General features: G+C 37.8%; 4 protein-coding genes and 1 long non-coding RNA gene across 5 annotated transcripts; 4 read left to right on the top strand and 1 right to left on the bottom strand.

Moving 5' to 3' along the window:
- Positions 1-2,138: 2,138 nt before the first annotated feature.
- On the bottom strand, positions 2,139-4,095 carry LOC113754396. Its single transcript, XR_003465189.1, has 3 exons — positions 4,019-4,095; positions 2,438-2,516; positions 2,139-2,274 (listed from the first exon to the last, which is right to left on the bottom strand). It is a non-coding gene; the product is annotated as an uncharacterized LOC113754396 (long non-coding RNA).
- LOC113754395 (E3 ubiquitin-protein ligase RNF38-like) lies at positions 2,283-4,906 on the top strand. The gene is made up of 3 exons (XM_027298795.1): positions 2,283-2,533; positions 2,642-2,718; positions 3,948-4,906. The coding sequence occupies exons 1-3, from the start codon at positions 2,399-2,401 to the stop codon at positions 4,537-4,539; spliced, it is 804 nt and encodes a 267-aa protein (XP_027154596.1). The 5' UTR covers positions 2,283-2,398; the 3' UTR covers positions 4,540-4,906.
- Positions 4,907-6,707: 1,801 nt separating this feature from the next.
- Positions 6,708-8,836, top strand: LOC113751642 (nifU-like protein 3, chloroplastic). The gene is made up of 4 exons (XM_027295725.1): positions 6,708-7,034; positions 7,164-7,281; positions 7,378-7,676; positions 8,453-8,836. The coding sequence occupies exons 1-4, from the start codon at positions 6,915-6,917 to the stop codon at positions 8,642-8,644; spliced, it is 729 nt and encodes a 242-aa protein (XP_027151526.1). The 5' UTR covers positions 6,708-6,914; the 3' UTR covers positions 8,645-8,836.
- A 1,690-nt stretch (positions 8,837-10,526) lies between these two features.
- Positions 10,527-15,428, top strand: LOC113751588 (ATP-dependent zinc metalloprotease FTSH 2, chloroplastic). The gene is made up of 5 exons (XM_027295640.1): positions 10,527-10,630; positions 11,787-12,965; positions 13,060-13,373; positions 14,214-14,454; positions 14,845-15,428. The coding sequence occupies exons 2-5, from the start codon at positions 11,787-11,789 to the stop codon at positions 15,184-15,186; spliced, it is 2,076 nt and encodes a 691-aa protein (XP_027151441.1). The 5' UTR covers positions 10,527-10,630; the 3' UTR covers positions 15,187-15,428.
- Positions 15,429-15,922: 494 nt separating this feature from the next.
- LOC113753445 (pentatricopeptide repeat-containing protein At2g41080) lies at positions 15,923-18,129 on the top strand. Its single transcript, XM_027297600.1, has one exon. It carries the CDS (start codon positions 15,954-15,956, stop codon positions 17,946-17,948), a length of 1,995 nt encoding a protein of 664 aa, XP_027153401.1. The 5' UTR covers positions 15,923-15,953; the 3' UTR covers positions 17,949-18,129.
- Positions 18,130-19,031: the final 902 nt, after the last annotated feature.

Genomic DNA, 19,031 nt, shown 5'->3' with positions numbered 1-19,031 from the left:
TTTTACCAGTTTCCATAAGACAAATTGAAATGAATCCGCTTTTCCTGTGCAAACAAAATTAGCTTTGCTGGGATGGTTGTTTTCGCAGGGAGATAGTTGCACGAAGTTAATCCATTGTCGTCAAGAATTCCAACATCTGCAACCTGCAACCTAGGCTTCATTTCCTGTTTAGCCCTGGCCTAAACTGAATTCCATTAGCATCATGCTACTCTATATAATTTTTTTGGAACAAACCTCCCCTGAGGTTTTCAATAATTACAGAGAGCTCCTCCAAGTTTTAAAAATTACATATACCTACCCTATTTTTACTGTTTAGTCACAATGTAGGTCCAACAAGATAGATTTTCTCACAAAAATCGTAAATTACCCTTTTGTATAAAACTAAGAAAGAAAAATATAGTCTACTCAATCATTTTCTTTCACCCAAAACAACAAGTCTAATCCTTAACAACCATCCAAGCATAAATTCTAAAACCAAGTAGCCGTCCAAAAGATTCCAAATTGCATATATAGTATCAATACTTGACATGCAAAAAAAAAAAAAAAAAAAAGAAAACACACACACACACAAATCCTATTGACAATCAATTTTATACCTCCAAAATTAAATATCAATACTCAAATACGTTTTTAATACATGCTAATCTGATATAAAATCACCATGACAACCAGAAAAAACCATTCTTCATAATCCTGGCTTGGAAAAATTCCAAGCTTCCTACAGTCAAATATCCTTTTTTCCTTCCTACCGAAAGAAACAGGGGAAAAAAAACCAAAAAGCAGTATTTCTTTTTATTTTAACATTTCTATTTCTCATAAAAAATGTCAGATTACTTCCCTGAAGAGGTTTTAGTTCATGTCCTCAGAAGGGTTCCTGCGAAAACCCTCCTGAGACTGAGGTGCGTAGCTAAGTCATGGAAATCTTTGATCTGAAGCCTTCATTTCGTCTCCATGCACACCCATCATGCTTCTCTCTCAAAAATCCTCCACCCCAGATGATAGAATGCTTGTGAGGCGCTACTGCAAACACCGACGGACTGAACGTTACTCAGTATACCACGAAAATGAGGACTTCACAGGGGAAAATGAGGTCAAAATATTCTTCCCTTTTCGCCAGTTAGTGCAGTATTATTTCAGGATTGTGGATTATAGCAATGGGTTACTATGTTTGTCTGATGATGTTTTTGGATACATGACCTTATTATGCTGTGCAACCCTTTCATCAAGCGAAAAATCACTCTTCCTTTGCCCCGAGCAAGTTGTAAAAACTTTTGGCCTAGTATGTACTCCTTGTTAGGATTTGGATGTCACATAAAAAACAGTGATTTTAAGGTCGTGAGAATTGCTTATGCTGAACAGAGTCATGGGGATATTATGCCTTCTATAGCAGAAGTTTTTGCACTACGTGTAGGTAATTGGAGGGTGATTGCTGCTAATTTGCCTCAAGCGGTGATTCCACACTTCTGGACTCATGCATTTGTTAACGGAAAGGTGCATTGGGTTGGTTACAGATTCAATATAGAGGAGGAGAATAGCACGGAGAATTTGATAATGGCCTTTGGTTTGAGTGATGAGGTGTTCAAGGGATTGTCATTGCCTAATGCTTTGGTTCGTGAGTCTACTTTACATTTGTGCAATTCTGTTTGCGAGGATGCAATCGCTGTTCTCCATTATGATGCTAGCTCCGCAAATTTTAACTCGATAATATGCATTGTACTTGCAACAATCTCTGTCCTCTGAAAGGTCAGTGTCATGGTGATTATAGCTTGTGTAGTTTGGATGGAAAAGTTACAATCAACCGAAAGTGCAAACAGATTATGTTGATAAGTTAAACAAAATTTTACATCCTTCTCATAAGGGAAAGTCCATGAAGCTTTCTATGGAAGGAAACAAGAGATGATGAATGAAAACAAAGAGTCTTTCAATCCCTGTTTTGAGACAAATAGGCACTTGATCATTGTGCTATATTTCATTAGTTTGTTTGATTCCTGTCACATTCATGGCTCAGCTACCTGGACCTGGAGAGACCTAATTCTGTCGTGAAGCATCAAATGTGGCAAGGTTCCATGAGGAAATTCCACCTTGCGGCCTTAAGCTTTACACTAATCCCCGTAGTTGCTCTATTTATTCAGATTCCATTCAGACAAGAAAACAAGGGAAGAAAAAGTAATCAAGCTGCGTGAAGGTACAGGATTCCTTGCTTCATATCTCATGCATCTCACCAAGCCACCAATTACAGGATCAACTAAATGGACACAGAATCATATTTCACATCTGCCAAAAAAAGGAAATTTACAAAGAGAACTTAAAAAGATGTAATAAGGCAGGAAAGTTACAAACACTGGGAAATTTCCTCCGTTGTAAGTCATTTTCCTTTCTGCGTCAGCTGACAGACTCTATGAACGGAAGTAACCAGAATTACACGCCACCAGAATACCTGAGAACTGGGCTGGATTATGGTGGATATTCGGCTAGACCTAGTAGCAGGAATGGATTGTCCTCCTTGTTTCCTCCACCTGCAGGAGGTCCTCTGGTTAGTCTTCAGCATATTGATATGTTGTCTAAGAAAGTAATTGGTGCATCATATTCGATAATTTATTTCCAGGAACATATCAGATCAGTCTTTTTTCATATGAAACAGGATCGCAGAGGAGGAGATCCTGATCCACGGTTGCTGTTTGGGGTAAGCAATCCCGGTGGATTTCTTGGCATATCCAGGTAAATTTGTTCTTCTTTCTGCACAACCTCACTTCCCAGGATAATCTCTTTCCAACAATACATAACTAGAAGATCTATGCTGAAGTAGGAACATGATAAATCTAAGCTGTACGAAGTTTCTTTGCAAGGCAAAACTGCCTTGAATGGTCACTGGTCTTTTTCTGGGATTGAACTGTTTATCTTACCAACCTAGGACCTTGAGAACAAATAAAAGTACAAAAGGGCTTCCCATTTTCTGGAAAAGGGAGATAGCATACAATCATCCTTATCTTCAAGTTACAATTCTTATCCATGCCTATTCACTCTAATATACAAATTACTGTCACATGAGCTCTTGCCAAATCTTTGTGGACAATTCCAAAAAGATGCCATACAAGAAAGTAAAAGAAATGAAAAACAATAGTTATCATCAAGATTTGATTTTGATTCCAGTTCCCTTCCCCCCTCTGGGTGCGGGGAACTTGTACAACACTGAAACTTGGAACATAATCACATCTTCCAATCCAGCTGAAGAAGTAGGAGCCCAGTTACAGCAACAAATTTTATCCTGGTTCCATCTTAAATACATTTACTAATGACACCAAAGTTTCACCTGAATGTAAGGTCAAAATTGTTTTCCAAGAATCATAGACTAAAGCACACCAGTATATGTATCAAATAATGAAATCACAAGTGTATACCGCATATTAAGTAGCAGCCTGGATATGAGCAATCCAAAAAAAAAATGAAATTTCATTAAAAGGGCTTGCTCAGAAACACTTGTTAACTAAACATAACAGAATGTAAAGTGGAGCTAGCTTGAAGAAAAGATAGAAAAATCTGTTTATTTCCTTCAATTTCAAACCCTACATTTCTTCTAGCGTATTTAAGGATGGAATGCATGCCAGTTCTGATGATTATGTCCGTTTGATGTTCTTTTAATTACCAACTGATGATGCAAGGACATGATGATTGTGTGGGATATTCAGGAAGCATAGAGTATTGTTGTTTAGATTGAAGAGAGAAGGGAGGCGAGGGGGACGGGGAAGAAAGCGTCCCTTAATTTTCACACTAGTCCAACTTAAGAGCTAGGAGGAATGGATTAGTCCTATAACCATTTTCTTCGTTTGTATCATTCGTTTCCAGTTTATAGATACGATGCCAAATCTCAAATTTGTGAATGGATAAAAAAGAATCAGGTATATATTTTTGAAATCCTAGTGTGCGAAAACTAATAAAATGACTTGCAGTTTTCCAGCCCCACCACATTTGCAGAATCAAACTCAATACTTCAACAGTGACACAACAAGAAACACAATACCATGGCCACCTGCAGCTATTGCTTTGCCAAATTTTCAGCCGCAACCGAGTGTGCAAGGCCCCCAAGACGGGTCCAAATTATCCCAAGAAGAGCAAAAGAGAGTCTTGAACAGGCTGAAGAAAGAAGCATATAATCCCATGACAAAATTGTCGAGAAGGAAACCAAATCTGTACTACCGAGATAGCCCACTTACTATATCCAAAGAACTAGAAAAAGAGAAGCATGAAGAAGGTAAGAGGTGTCCCATTTGCTTAGAAGATTTTGAGCCTAAAGAGATGGTTACGATTACTCCTTGCAACCACATGTTTCATGAGGAATGTATTGTTCCTTGGGTGAAGAACGAAGGTCGATGCCCTGTTTGTAGGTTCGCAATCAGTGAAAGATTCGGAGAAACTGCAGCTGGCTCTAGCAATGTGACTGCAAATGACCATTCTGCGAGCGATCTGGTTGCAATCATAAGAGCCATGGAAGAAGCTTTTGTACCTGGAAACATGAGGCGGTTTGTGGAGTTCCATCCTTAACCATATGACCTAACAAGGACAAATTTCCAGTTTGAGCAGACTGTTAGGGAAGTTGTTTTTCTGGAGCTGCCTTCTGTGATTCAGAAAGACAATACATTGAAGAAATTACAATATTTGTGTACAGAATATAGATAGTCGTTTGGTAACAAATGTGAAGAACCGAAGCAAAATAAGACTCAGTGGATGCAAATGGGATAATTCCTCTACCACAAGAAGTTTGCGAATGAGGAATGGATTCCATCAAAGAAAAACTCGGGCAGCAAAGAGTGGTAGTTGCACGGTACTTTATTGTGATTCGCACTATGTTACTTTCATGCACAGATGTTAATGTCTGATCCAAATAAAGGTCACAAGCTATTACATATTACTTATCCCAAGTTTCCCACCAACCAATTGAGCAAAATGAAATTGCAAATGAAGTAAAGAAAATGTGGATGCTGTACTTGAGCAAAGAGATTATGCAGAAAACATCATAAAAATACCACAAAAAAAAAGGGAATGGAGGAGTTAGAAATTACATAAAGAAAAAATATAACTAAAGGCCAAAAAACACATTAACAAAGAAATTCGCACGAACCAAGTGAGCCTTGTGGAACATTATTAACAGAGGCTAACTAGTTTTTACCAGTTTCCATCAGACAAATTGAAACGAATCCGCAAAAGTAGCTTTGCTGGAATGGTTGTTTTTCCAGGGAGATAGTTGCACGAAGTTAATCCATTGTCGTCAAGAATTCCAAAATCGGCAACCTGCAACCTAGGCTTCATTTCCTGTTTAGCCCTGGCCTAAACTGAATTCTATTTGCAGCATGCTACTCTACATAATTCTTTTTTGGGACAATTTAACAAACCTCCCCTGAGGTTTTCAACAATTACACAGAGCTTTCCCAGGTTTTAAAACTTACATATACCTCCCCTACTTTTACTGTTTAGTCACAATGTAGGTCCAACAAGATAGATTTTCTCACAAAAATCCTAAATTACGCTTTTGTACAAAATTAAGAAAGTAAAATATAGTATACTCAATCATTCTCTTCCACACTTTACCCAAATCAACAAGTCTAATCTCTAACAACCATCCAAGCATAAATTCTAAAACCAAATAGCCGTCTAAAAGATTCCAAATTGCATATATAGTATCAATACTTGCGATGCAAAAAAAAAAAAAAAGAAAACACACACACAAATCCTATTGACAATCAATTTTATACCTCCAAAATTAAATATCAATACTCAAATACGTTTTTAATACATGTTAATCTGACATAAAAACACCATTACAACTCTTCTATGGCCTTAAAAATATTAATATTTCAAAAGTAAAGAATAAATGCTACCTCCACAATAAAGTCAAAATAAAAAATTTCTAATCCAATGAAAGAAGTCCTTATGTAATTATTGACAATTTATAAAAGTTTTTCTTGATAACAAACAAAATATGACAAATTTCACATCTTTAGTTTTTCTTCTTATTTCATTATTTATTTCTCCATCACCGCGAGTCTCTTTATTTCCTTCTAATTTGACACATAATCTACTTCCTCTGTTGATTTTGTAATTTCAATTTTCTAACATCCACAAAATTAAAAATAATAAAAAGAGGTTATATTAACTAGAAAAGAGAGGAGCGAAAGATAGACGAGAGATAGAAAAATAGATTTTTTTTTTATTTTGTAAATTTATTGTCTTAAATTTAAAATTGTCTACTAAGTGGAGGGTATTATATGTATTTTACTATGTCAAGGGAGGTAAGTGTAATTTTTTAAACTTGAGGGAAGTTAAGTAAAATTGTTAAAAACATCAAGGGAGGTTTCTGAAATTATCCCTTCTTCTTTCTTTACTATGAGAATGATAAGCGCATGGCACTGCTTCAAGATCCCAAAATCAGATTTTGAAGGGGTTTTGAAACCCAAGATCATTTTGAAACCCAAGATTTTCCAAGGTTTGTCCTTCTCTGTTTTCCTTTTTGGGCTTTTGTAATTTTCCTTTTTTTTTTTTTTTGGTTTTCTCCTAGATCTGTTTAACGTTTCAGTAAGTAAAATCTTGACGTGGCTTTAAATCGACCCTAGATTAAAATCTTGACGTGGCTTCACATCGCCCCTAGATTAAAATCTTGACGTGGCGATTAAGCTCAGATTCTATCCATACAAACTGGTGTGAGAACCTCGACTCTCAAAACACTTCCCAGCTGAAATTTTCTTCGATCTTTTTCCCTCATCAGCCAATCAAGATGTTCTCAATCACTTAGAAGATTCTTTCCCTAACGCACAAATGCCACTTCCTACTGAACTACTGTCAAAAGGGAGTATTTTGTTCTGTAAATCATCAAACAAACTGAAATGGGAGTTCTCATCTTTGCATTCTGAAAAGGATAGCACATGATGGATGCATTCTCTGGTGCCAACTCCCAAACCAATTTTCTCAAACCAATACCAACCTCATTAATAACACACCATTCATCACAGCATTCCTCTCCTGCCTGTTTATCCCTCCTCAAGGTATAAACTTTACTTCCATAATCAACCGTTTGGAATACGAACATGATCTTGCATATTCAGTTTCCTTGAAGTATCAAATTATGGCTTACTAATGTGATATTTTTCTGTTACTTCTTGGAAATTCTGAAGAATCCCTGCTCGGATAGCTGCTCATTTGCATCAAAACAATCTTCATTTCTAAGAGGGCAATTCAAAACTGGGCACTTGCTTGGTTTCAATTCAAATCAAAGACATAGAAAGCATGCAGGTAAATAAGAGATTCAAAAAATTATATTGTCCTTTGAACAACTTCGGCGAGGATGATCGAACTGTTCTATTAACTCTTCGTTTACTGATGTTGAAGGGACTGTGGTTTCACCTAGTTGTGTACTGCCACTTACTGAGGAGAATGTTGAGAAGGTATTGGATGAAGTAAGGCCAGGCCTAATGGCTGATGGAGGAAACGTAGCCTTACATGAGATTGATGGTCTTGTGGTTGTATTAAAGCTACAAGGAGCATGCGGGTCTTGTCCTAGTTCAACAATGACACTGAAGATGGGGATTGAAACTCGGCTTCGTGATAAGATTCCAGAAATACTAGAAGTGGAACAGATTGTTGATACGGAAACTGGCCTTGAATTGAATGAGGAGAACGTTGAGAAGGTAATTGACAATAAGCTAAGATAGAGCAACAAATTCACTGTGTGTTTCAATATTGTTCCGGACCTTCTGGTTTATGGACATTTATCCAATCACCTGCATTTTATATTCCCACCAAACAAAAGAAAAAAATAATTCTGTTGTCATAACTCACAGAAAATTTATTGCTGTTGCTAATGATATTCTTATATGTTTGCGGTGGAGACCTGAAAGAATGAATGGATTTCACATCTGTTGGATATAAAGAAAAAATTGGCCTACTTGTAAAATTGTCTTCTTTCTTGTCAAACCAATACTGCAAAACTATGCCTTATTACTTGTCAGCCAATCAAGTTAGCTAGTTGGCTGCATTGCTGATAGTGTGCAGCTCTTTCATTTGAACTATTTCCTTGGTGAGAAATGTGATTTTCGTCTTTTTCCCCCATCATTATTCTCACATAGAGAAATCTAAGCCTCCTAGCCTCCACATATGTAGTCTACTGCTCTCTTCTTAGGATTGCATTTGAGTTGATTGGTTGTGATTTTACACGAGTCTTTATGTTACTTTGGAACTGAATTCTGCCTAATCTTCATAGAAGCCGTATGAAATTCATATGCTTTCAAGTTCCATGCATCTCAGGAACTCTGGAACATCACATATTGTGCAAATAACCTGATTAATGTTCGTTTTGAATGTTTTTATTTCTTTAGTCCATCTCTTAGGTACTCTTGCGTCTGTGATTGATTAAAGGAGTCTTTAGTCATTGCTGCTAAGAGAGGTAGGCTTTGAAATTATGCAGGTTCTTTCAGAGATTAGACCCTATCTGGCTGGCACAGGTGGTGGAGAACTGGAGCTCGTTCAGATTAATGACTACGTGGTGAAAGTTCGGTTAAGTGGCCCTGCAGCAGGCGTAATGACAGTCCGAGTAGCTCTAACACAAAAGTTGAGAGAAAAGATACCTGCAATAGCTGCTGTTCAGTTGATAGAATGAATTATCTTGTAAAAAAGACTACTAAAAATCAAGAAAACACAGTTTCAAGCACTTTGTTGCACTTTCCACAGTGAATGAGTTTCCGGTGAGTTTTGGCCTTTTGGGCTGCCATCTGATTTTATGCTTGTTCAACATAATTTTTTACTGTATTTTTTGGTGGAAGTAACAAATCAAATTTAACCTCATGGTGTGCTTTTCTTGGGATGGAGAATCCTATCCGCTTTCTCTCTGGATTGCCTAATGCTTGCGATGTGATTTCTTCCATATTTGCTTGTTTTGTCGAGTTACGATCACTGCTCACAGGATTAGGGTTCTAAAACTGAAAACTGAAACTAGGCATGCAACACCCTGATATTTCCATTAGGATGGGGATGGCTCTGTAACTATTTTCTTCCAAGGAGCTCTGCCTAGTGCTTCTTGATATAACCAACCTGCAATAATTTGTCAGTTGAGAAACAATTGGCTATGCTAGAAGCTCCAAAAGATGCAACCAATCAACACTTTAATATTCCATTACAAAAATTAAGCAGTTCACTCTTTCCCATAATCATAGAATGGTGTCATTTTGCATCAGAAATCTGCAGCGGCCTGATGCTAGCTAGGATGCATTTACTTTTCCAGGCAAGACTAGGTAGAACTTGGATTGATTGACTAGAAATGGATTAATTTCCCCTGTCCATTTTTCCTTGTGCTTCAGATTCTAGTCGAAGCTCTTTTCCAAATTTCTAAGATTCTTTAGTAGTATTTGAGTAGTGTCTCCATTTAGATGAAAATCAATTGAGACATAAGCTCTGCAAATTATACAGTTCAAAGATTGTTCCAGTTGAGTTCCGGAGAGTTGCACGAATCCCCTGGTTCAGAAAGAAAAACAAACAGCTAGAGACACTTCTATAGCAAGTACCTCATATATGAGTCATATGTGACAGCATCTGGCCAATCCTTGAATACGATCAATGCAGATAGTTTACCAAAGAGCTAACAGAATTACCAGGACCAATCAGTCAGCAGTCACTGATGTTTCATTGTTTCTGAAAATCCCATCTGGAACAATGTGAAAATGCACTGGATTTTTTCACACATTCACATCTGCGGATCAAGAAATCAGATTCATCTGTCTAACTAACTGGAACTCAATGCTTGCACTTCTCTACATGTCAAAGGAAACAGGGGAGGCCAGAAAACTAATTATTGATTCTGTTGCTTTGCTAGTTGGCAGAAAAGAAAAAAGGGGTCCATTCACTTCTGGTGCTTAATTAAGATTTCATAATCCAATCACGAACACACAAAAAAGATAAGCATCCAATTATTTGCTTAAGGTTCTGAAAGAACACTAAAACAACTGATAGTGGCAATTGCATGATACAATGTAAATACTAATACAACAAAAATAAACACTAAAACAAGTGATGTAGACATTAAAAAACATAGCAAATTTTTTTACTTGTTAAAATATGTGCCCAAAATTAATACCCACCAGTCAAATTTCAAACTTGTCCACCTCCCACATTTAATTTTCTCTATAATCCAAATTGTGATAGTGGAGAAAATGGATCCCCGTGTCCAAAACAGGGCCCTGGACCTTAGAATTACCCTTATTTAGATTAATTTTTTAAAAAAACACGTCTTTGGTCCCAGATAGCTCTTTTTTCCAGCGTTATATCTTAAACTTCAGGACTGAAATAAAAAAGGGATTGAAGTCAAGGACGGCTCAGAAGAAAAAACATGGGGCAGATATAAAGTCTTGAAGAAAATGCCAAACAAGGAAAAAAAATCTTTGCAATGTGGAAATTGTAGACAAATTCCTTCAAAAAAAAAAAAAGAAATTGTAGACAAATCAATCAGCAACTGAAATAGTGCCACGTCTACGTTTTCCAAACCACATCCATTTTCTTTAAGTCCTTCTTTAACGATTGCTTCCCTCTCTCAATAGTCAGTTTCTTTCCTCCTCCTACTACTCCGAAGTCCTACAGCCCATTTACCTGACTGGTATTTCAATCTTCTCAGAATTTCTTTGTTTTTATTTCTTGATTTTTTGCGCTTGCGGGTTATTGATTTGTGAAATTTAGCTCTGTTGTTTCTTGTTGGTTGGGATTACTAAAGTTTGAGTCTTGTTTCTTGCATCCTTCAATGTTTGTGCTAGAATTGTTGAGAATTAAGTGAAAGTAAAGAACTTTTCGATTGGTTAGTGGATTAGTGGCTTATTGACGCAGGCAACTCTTTATATAAGTGAGTATAGCACATATGGATAGGTAAAGGATATTGCTCTATCTATTGATTTTGCAAAATGGGCTTTTGAAGAAAAAGAGAAATTTTGGATTTTAAATGTTGAGTTTTCCTATTTCAATATTTTTGTTTGGTGTCTTTGAGTGCTGGATGGAAAACATGGTCGGTTGATTTAGCATACTGCCGCTAGGATAATTCCGTTGGCTATGGTTTGAGCTTTTTTTTTTTTTTTTTTTGGGTTAAGCTGGAATGTAGGAAGAACCAATGTAGAGTTCTTGTCTTTTCTCCTTTTTTTTTTTCAAGCTGCTTTAGTTTCATAAATAATAAGGAGTGAATGTGTAAGCTTTTATTTGGTTGGTTAAATTCAGGACTTCTCCTCAATTTTGGTATCCAGTCAATTGTTATACTAAAGTTGTGGATATTGAAGATTTAGATGAATGGACTTATTTGGTGCGCGATATTCTAGCTTTTTTTAGTACCTTTTTAATTCAGTTCTGAAGAAATTAAAAAAAAATTGTTTAGTTTCTTTCTAGTAATGTAAGCAATTAAATCAAGTGGCAACTCAACTTCTAAGTATTGCATGTAGTACTACTGATGTGAGATTTTTCAATATTGCTAAAGCTTACAAAATGAAATGATACTGTGAGCGGAAGTTGATAATTGTATATGATAAGCTCAAGTATTGCCTCGTTTTGCTTTAACGTCAGTAAGATCCATCATCTTGGAATCATAATATATCAGTTGAGCGAGCTTTTAAGGTACAAATATTTCAATCCTCTAGTTGTAGTAACGGCAAACTGGGCACCCTGCTATGGATAATTCTGTTTTAGCAATATTAGTTGGACCTTCTTGTAATCAAATCAGTTTCTGGTGTATATACTTAGTAGTTTCTGTTTTCATTCCTATGCTTCTCTTACAGATGGCAGTATCATCGGTATCTGTAGTAGGAAATGGTCTATCTTCCCATTCTGGTTTTAGCAAAGAAATATATGGCAGGCAGCTTTGCTTATCCTCAAACCTCCCATCACTGAGTAGAAGATCTAAATTCATCATAGTAAAATCATCCCTTGACCAGAGATCACATGAAGGGAGGAGAGGCTTCCTGAAACTGTTGCTGGGAAATGTAGGATTAGGTGGAGCAGCATTACTTAATGATGGAAAAGCTTATGCCGATGAGCAAGGGGTTTCTAATTCAAGGATGTCTTATTCTAGATTTTTGGAGTATTTGGACAAGGATAGAGTGAAGAGAGTAGATCTATATGAAAATGGAACTATTGCTATTGTTGAGGCAATCTCCCCTGAGTTGGGTAACCGGGTGCAGAGAGTTCGCGTGCAACTTCCAGGACTTCCACAAGAGCTTCTTCAGAAATTTAGAGAAAAAAACATTGACTTTGCTGCTCACAATGCTCAAGAGGACTCTGGTTCTTTGTTGTTCAACTTGATTGGAAACTTGGCCTTCCCACTGATCTTGATTGGAGGTCTATTCCTACTTTCAAGGCGATCTTCTGGAGGGATGGGTGGTCCTGGTGGGCCTGGTTTTCCATTGGCCTTTGGTCAATCAAAAGCCAAGTTCCAAATGGAACCAAACACTGGTGTGACCTTTGATGATGTTGCAGGGGTGGATGAAGCAAAACAAGATTTTATGGAGGTTGTGGAGTTCTTGAAGAAGCCTGAAAGGTTTACTGCCGTGGGAGCTCGTATCCCTAAGGGGGTCCTTCTTGTTGGTCCCCCGGGTACTGGAAAAACCCTCCTGGCTAAAGCAATTGCTGGTGAAGCGGGTGTTCCATTTTTCTCGATTTCAGGTTCAGAGTTCGTAGAGATGTTTGTTGGTGTCGGTGCCTCTCGTGTCCGTGATCTTTTCAAGAAAGCAAAGGAGAACGCTCCATGCATTGTATTTGTTGATGAAATTGATGCTGTTGGGCGGCAAAGAGGAACTGGCATTGGAGGAGGCAATGATGAAAGAGAACAGACCCTCAACCAGCTTTTGACAGAAATGGATGGTTTTGAAGGAAACACTGGCATTATTGTAATTGCGGCTACTAACCGTCCTGACATTCTTGACTCTGCCCTGTTGAGACCAGGTCGTTTTGATAGACAGGTATAGCTTCTTCAGTGATTCTCACTCCTCAAACTGAGGTTTAATGGAAAATACTTGTTTAATGGAAAATATTTAATTTTGTGCTCTTGCACAGGTAACCGTTGATGTACCAGATATTCGGGGAAGAACAGAAATTCTAAAAGTTCATGCTAGCAATAAAAAATTTGATTCAGATGTGTCTCTTGAAGTGATAGCCATGAGAACACCTGGTTTTAGTGGAGCAGATCTTGCTAATCTCTTAAATGAGGCTGCTATCTTGGCTGGCCGACGTGGGAAGGCAGCAATCTCATCAAAAGAGATTGACGATTCAATTGATAGAATAGTTGCAGGAATGGAAGGGACAGTTATGACTGATGGCAAGAGCAAAAGTCTGGTTGCATACCATGAAGTTGGGCATGCTGTCTGTGGGTAAGTTTTGAGATTGTCAAGCTTGTCTTTATTAATTCGAGGTATTTTATCCTGACAAGTCATCTTTGAAAAAAAATAATAGATAAATAAAATTAAGGCTAAAGCTTACATCCTCCCATGGTTATTAAGTCTACAGTCTGGTGGAATACAAACTTTGGCAAGTTGTTTTTTATATTAATTATCACTTTTCACCCTGCTGCCTCTTGTAATCAGTATTCAGCACCTGAACAATTAAGCCTTAAGTCAAACTTTATGGATTCTATGAAGTGAATGATTTTTCATTTTTTCTCATATTACTGGAAATGGGGTTGGGGACCTGCGTATGTTATTAGAGATTAAGACATTCCAGTATTTTGAACTTGCATCCCTGGTTTGGCACTTTCCTAAGATCTGTCCTTGATACTGAGCTTTAGTCACTATTTCTATGTGATGATAGTCATGATAGTATTTACTGGAGCTCGACTTCTTCAGATTTTTCACAATCATTAGCTGATTTTCATGCTCAGTTCTGAATCTATGCATTTTGAGCTCATATCCTTGCTTCACTTCCGATTCACAAAGAAGCACACGAGTTGAACAATATAGGATAACATTCTTTAGATCTAGTTGGTGGCTTGGTGTTAGTTTAACATGAGATTTCAAGTATGCAAATCAAGTCATTAGACATGAATGGATTAACTTAATGCTGTTGAGAGATGTGTGGATTAAGATCTAAGAAAATTGTGATCTTCCTGATATCTACCTGATTGGAGCTGATTCCTTTTTTTTGGTAAGATCAAGTAGAATTGTTTATACAGACTCTAGAGTCTAGACTTATGTCTCAAGTTTGTTATTATCCAGAACTCTCACTCCAGGGCATGATGCTGTTCAGAAGGTCACCCTAGTCCCACGTGGTCAGGCTCGGGGTCTGACCTGGTTTATTCCTGCAGATGACCCAACCTTGATCTCCAAGCAGCAACTCTTTGCTAGAATTGTTGGGGGGCTTGGTGGAAGAGCTGCTGAGGAAGTGATCTTTGGCGAGCCTGAGGTGACAACAGGTGCTGCTGGTGATTTGTATCAGATTACTGGTTTGGCCAAACAGGTGTATCAGTCTTTCCTCTTTTCAAACATTTTTCTTTACTTATCATTGTATGGTGGCTAGACTTCTTTGAGGAATTAAACAATCATTTTGAATCCTTTCAAATCAGTCACAATGCTGCAAGTTCCGTAACCAATTTCTATAATCTTTTAGTTTTGGGGGATTGAAAAGCACAGAGAATGGTCAAAGTCCTCTACCTAAACTTCCAAAGAACTGGATTAGGCAGCTCAAACCGGCTGTTGGAAGGATTTCTCCTAGAATACTTTTAAGTACTTCAGAATGATCTTAGAACAATCAATTGGCCACGTTCCTTTGTAGTTTTACATACATTATTTGTACATTGAACATTTCTACTTCTGTGGAAATAAATTAGGTGTTCAATCTTTTTTGCAGATGGTGGTCACTTTTGGCATGTCAGATATTGGCCCGTGGTCTTTGATGGACTCATCAGCTCAAAGTGGCGACGTCATCATGCGAATGATGGCTAGGAATTCAATGTCGGAGAAGCTTGCTGAAGACATTGATGCTGCTGTGAAGAGAATTTCAGATACTGCGTATGAAGTTGCTTTAATCCACATTAGGAATAACCGCGAAGCAATTGATAAAATTGTTGAAGTCCTCCTTGAGAAAGAGACGTTGACTGGAGATGAATTCCGAGCAATCCTCTCTGAGTTTGTCGAAATTCCAGCTGAGAACAGGGTTCCTCCTGCTGTACCAACACCAGTAGCTGTATAATTGCACTAAGTAGTACATGGTAGTTAAGCTTGATTATACATCTTCAGTTCATTGAGTGTACAATATTCCCAAATTTTGCATAATGTACGTGTAATTTGCTATTAATTGTAAGTAGAATGTGCAGAATTCAGATTCACTTTGTATTGTATGTAACCATCAAGATTGTAGTTTCATCTTCTCCTTGTGGGTATTGGCTTAACATCAATGTGCTGATGGCAAATAGTTAAGCAACATATATATCATATCCTTGTGAAGCCTGAATTATGGTCAATACCTCTTCTAAAAGGAAAGTGAAAACATGCATGTTCTTTGACCTGCTTTTCTGAAAATGATGCATTTAATGTCCAAATATTAACTCATTATCAGGCATGTGGTTCTTGAAAATATCGAAGTCTATAACTACGAGTTACATAAGTTGAAAACTTCATTCCAAAATTATTGTAGACTTGTCCATGATTCAAAAGTGTTGGATATAAATTTGCTTGCACTTTCTTAATTGATACCTCGATGTTAAAATTAACGCAAATTTTTTAAAATCTGCATATTAACAGTAAAGTATAAACATAATTTGATCCAATAGTTTAATAATTTTAGGAGTTGTCTTACATATACACGAAAGTAACCTACCACAAACAATTAAGTATTGGATCCAAAAGTAATTTGCTCATTTGCTTTGGTAACCAGTTGCTTGTACTAACAAGGGAGAAAAACTTGCATCCAGTGACGCTGCCTCATGCGGCCAGTCTGCTTGGGTGTTGGACAATCCTATGAACCAACACAAATGCATAGGCCTTTTGACTTCAACAATTCGCCTTCCCCTCCATAATTTTACCTCCCATTCTTTCAGCACAAAATCATTAACAGCAGAGTTCAAAAGCCTCTGCTCAAGAGGCCATATTAACGAAGGCTTCACCAACTTCACTTCTTTGATATGGTCATATCCACCTCTCTTTTCTGACCTCCTAAAAGCATGCATCCAAACCCAATCTTTCTCCCTTGCCAAGCAACTCCATTCTCTCATCTTGACAGCTGGCTGCTTCAAGGAAAAGTTTGTAGTCAACCATCTCCTCAATGCGTACTCCAAATTAGGCCGTTTGGACACCGCAGTGTCACTGTTCGAAAATATGCCCAACAGAAATACTATGTCGTTTAACATTTTAATTGGAGGGTTCATCCAGAATGGTGATTTGGATAGTGCGTTTAAGTTGTTTGATGAAATGGGCGAGAGGAATTTAGCCACTTGGAATGCGATGATCGTTGGTACGGTCCAGTTCGAGTTTAACGAAGATGGGTTGAGTTTGTTTTCTAGAATGCACAAGTTGGGATTTTTACCTGATGTATTCACTCTTGGGAGTGTTTTGAGAGGGTGTGCTGGGTTGAAGGACTTGAATAAGGGAAAGCAAGTTCATGGATATGTGGTTAAGTCAGGTTTCGAGATGAATTTGATTGTTGGAAGTTCGTTAGGTCATATGTATATGAGATCAGGGAGCTTAAAGGAAGGGGAGAAAGTTATTAGATTGATGCCGATGCATAGTGTGGCTGCTCTCAATACACTTATTGCAGGGAGGTCCCAAAATGGGTGTTCAGAGGGTGCCTTGGATATTTACAACATAATGAGAATGTCTGGGTTTAGGCCGGATAAGATCACATTCGTGAGCGTGATCAGTTCATGTTCTGAGCTGGCCACACTTGGGCAGGGCCAGCAGATTCATGCTGATGTCATCAAAGTTGGCGCCCTTTCTGTCGTTCCTGTTGTTAGTTCATTAGTTAGCATGTACTCACGGAGTGGTTGTTTGGATGATGCTGTGAAGGTTTTTGAGGAAAGAGAGGGAGCTGATCTTGTTTTGTGGAGTTCTATAATCGCTGCTTATGGATTTCATGGTAGAGGAAAGGAAGCTGTGGAATTGTTTGATAGGATGGAGCACGAAGGTTTGGAGCCGAATGATGTCACTTTCTTGAGTTTACTATATGCTTGTAGTCATTGCGGAATGAAAGAAAAGGGACTTGAGTTATTCAAGGTGATGGTGGAAAAGTATGGACTGGAGCCTCGGTTAGAGCATTATACATGTGTTGTGGATCTACTTGGTAGATCAGGCTGTTTAGACGAGGCAGAAGGCTATGTTAGATCAATGCCAATCAAGGCAGATGCTGTTATATGGAAGACTTTGTTATCAGCCTGTAAGATTCATAAAGATTCAGATATGGCTAAAAGGATAGGTGAAGAAGTTTTGAAAATTGATCCTCAAGATTCTTCCTCCTATGTTCTCCTTGCAAATATTCAGGCCTCTACTAGAAGATGGAAGGATGTTTCAGAGTTGCGAAAAGCAATGAGAGATCAAAATGTGAAGAAGGAGCCAGGCATAAGCTGGTTGGAGATAAAGAACCAGATTTATCAGTTCATTATGGGTGATAAATCTCATCCGCTGGCACAGGAGATTGAGAATTACTTGAATGAACTGATGGAAGAAATAAGAATAGAAGGTTATGTGCCTGATATTGGCTCAGTGTTGCATGACATGGATGTGGAGGAAAAGGAGTACAACCTAGTGCACCACAGTGAGAAGCTGGCAATTGCTTTTGCTCTGATGAACACTCCAAAGGGTTTTCCGATCAGAGTGATGAAGAATTTGCGTGTATGCAGCGATTGTCATGTTGCTATCAAGTACATATCGAAGGTCAAAAACCGGGAAATTATTGTGCGAGATAATAGTAGGTTTCATCATTTCAAAAATGGATATTGTTCTTGTGGAGATTATTGGTGAGGGGAACAGGTGTAACCTTTTTTCATTCTTACTAGTTAGCGGTTACTTCCATCATCATCATTTTTCTTCTCGGACAGTAACCATATTATTACAACTTACATTAGAAAAATCGAAAGTTTTGTGGGTTTTAGTTACCATGAAGCCTTTTTTCTTCTCTGAATGTAGCAATATTCCTACAATAAAAAAGTCAACAATCTTAATTCATTCATTTTTGTGGAAAATTCTGTGAATCAACTTTGATCAATGTGGAAGACTTCAGTTCATATTTTTCCTTGTGCAGGTAAATGATTGAGATATGAGTGACAAAGCCTCTCATCAATATCCCCTCATGTCAAATGGGTCCCCTGAATGAACAGCTTTTTCTTAAACCCACAAAAAAATGAAAAAAAAAAAAAAGGTCTTCCCTCCCTCAACGAATCCGACGAAAGGCTAAAGAAGACGGATGAATATCCTGAGCACTTTGCTATTTCATGGTTTCACTAACAACGAAAGGCATGACTTCTCCAAGTTCATGTTTACTCTCTCTCTAGGTAATCTATTGGTTGCCTCTTGCCACTGACAACGAAATTTCTGAAAATTTCCAATTTCTAGTGTGAACCGGCATTGACTGGAAAATTGCAAATTATTTGTCCTTCAAGATGTAAACTTTTGGTTACAGTTAAGACATGCAATCTGGTCCACAAGGAAGAAGAAATCTTTACTTACTAGTCGATGTTTGAAGAGTTGCTTGGTCATCAACACAAGGGCATACGTAAGAGAGACACAAAGAGTCAAGGATGACCTCGATTCACTTTGAGTCCAAATGGCAGATAGTTGGAAGCTTTATAGTATGATAAACAATCACTATTCAGCTATGCATTCTTAGCAAGAACGTATAATTCCCTCTTTCAAGGGAAGACAAATTCTCAGATTTTTGTCAGGCAAAATAGTAAAAATTCCAGTCCTGCTTCCTCTCCCTGTGCCACAAGTTATAACATGCCAGCATCAATTCTGCCCTCAGCACTTTCAGCAAAAAGGTTACTTGTATTGCCTCCCGTTGATATTGGTGTTCTTCATTTCTTGTTGGCACCTTTGTTGTTGCAG

This window comes from Coffea eugenioides, chromosome 11, assembly GCF_003713205.1.
Source record: "Coffea eugenioides isolate CCC68of chromosome 11, Ceug_1.0, whole genome shotgun sequence".
Classification (NCBI taxonomy): Eukaryota; Viridiplantae; Streptophyta; class Magnoliopsida; order Gentianales; family Rubiaceae; genus Coffea; species Coffea eugenioides.
The sequence above is the reverse complement of the archived record's forward strand: the minus strand, read 5'-3'. Positions and strand labels throughout refer to the sequence as shown.

Bases quoted from the DNA above. Each gene is read 5' to 3' on its own strand.
- LOC113751588 (XM_027295640.1), top strand. From the start codon at position 11,787: ATGGCAGTATCATCGGTATCTGTAGTAGGAAATGGTCTATCTTCCCAT. The intron at 13,374-14,213 runs GTAAGTTTTGAG...GTTATTATCCAG, and splicing joins GTTGGGCATGCTGTCTGTGG to AACTCTCACTCCAGGGCATG. The intron at 14,455-14,844 runs GTGTATCAGTCT...TCTTTTTTGCAG, and splicing joins TTACTGGTTTGGCCAAACAG to ATGGTGGTCACTTTTGGCAT.
- LOC113753445 (XM_027297600.1), top strand. From the start codon at position 15,954: ATGAACCAACACAAATGCATAGGCCTTTTGACTTCAACAATTCGCCTT.
- LOC113754395 (XM_027298795.1), top strand. From the start codon at position 2,399: ATGAACGGAAGTAACCAGAATTACACGCCACCAGAATACCTGAGAACT. The intron at 2,534-2,641 runs GTTAGTCTTCAG...CATATGAAACAG, and splicing joins CACCTGCAGGAGGTCCTCTG to GATCGCAGAGGAGGAGATCC. The intron at 2,719-3,947 runs GTAAATTTGTTC...AATGACTTGCAG, and splicing joins GGATTTCTTGGCATATCCAG to TTTTCCAGCCCCACCACATT.
- LOC113751642 (XM_027295725.1), top strand. From the start codon at position 6,915: ATGATGGATGCATTCTCTGGTGCCAACTCCCAAACCAATTTTCTCAAA. The intron at 7,035-7,163 runs GTATAAACTTTA...GAAATTCTGAAG, and splicing joins CCTGTTTATCCCTCCTCAAG to AATCCCTGCTCGGATAGCTG. The intron at 7,677-8,452 runs GTAATTGACAAT...GAAATTATGCAG, and splicing joins ATGAGGAGAACGTTGAGAAG to GTTCTTTCAGAGATTAGACC.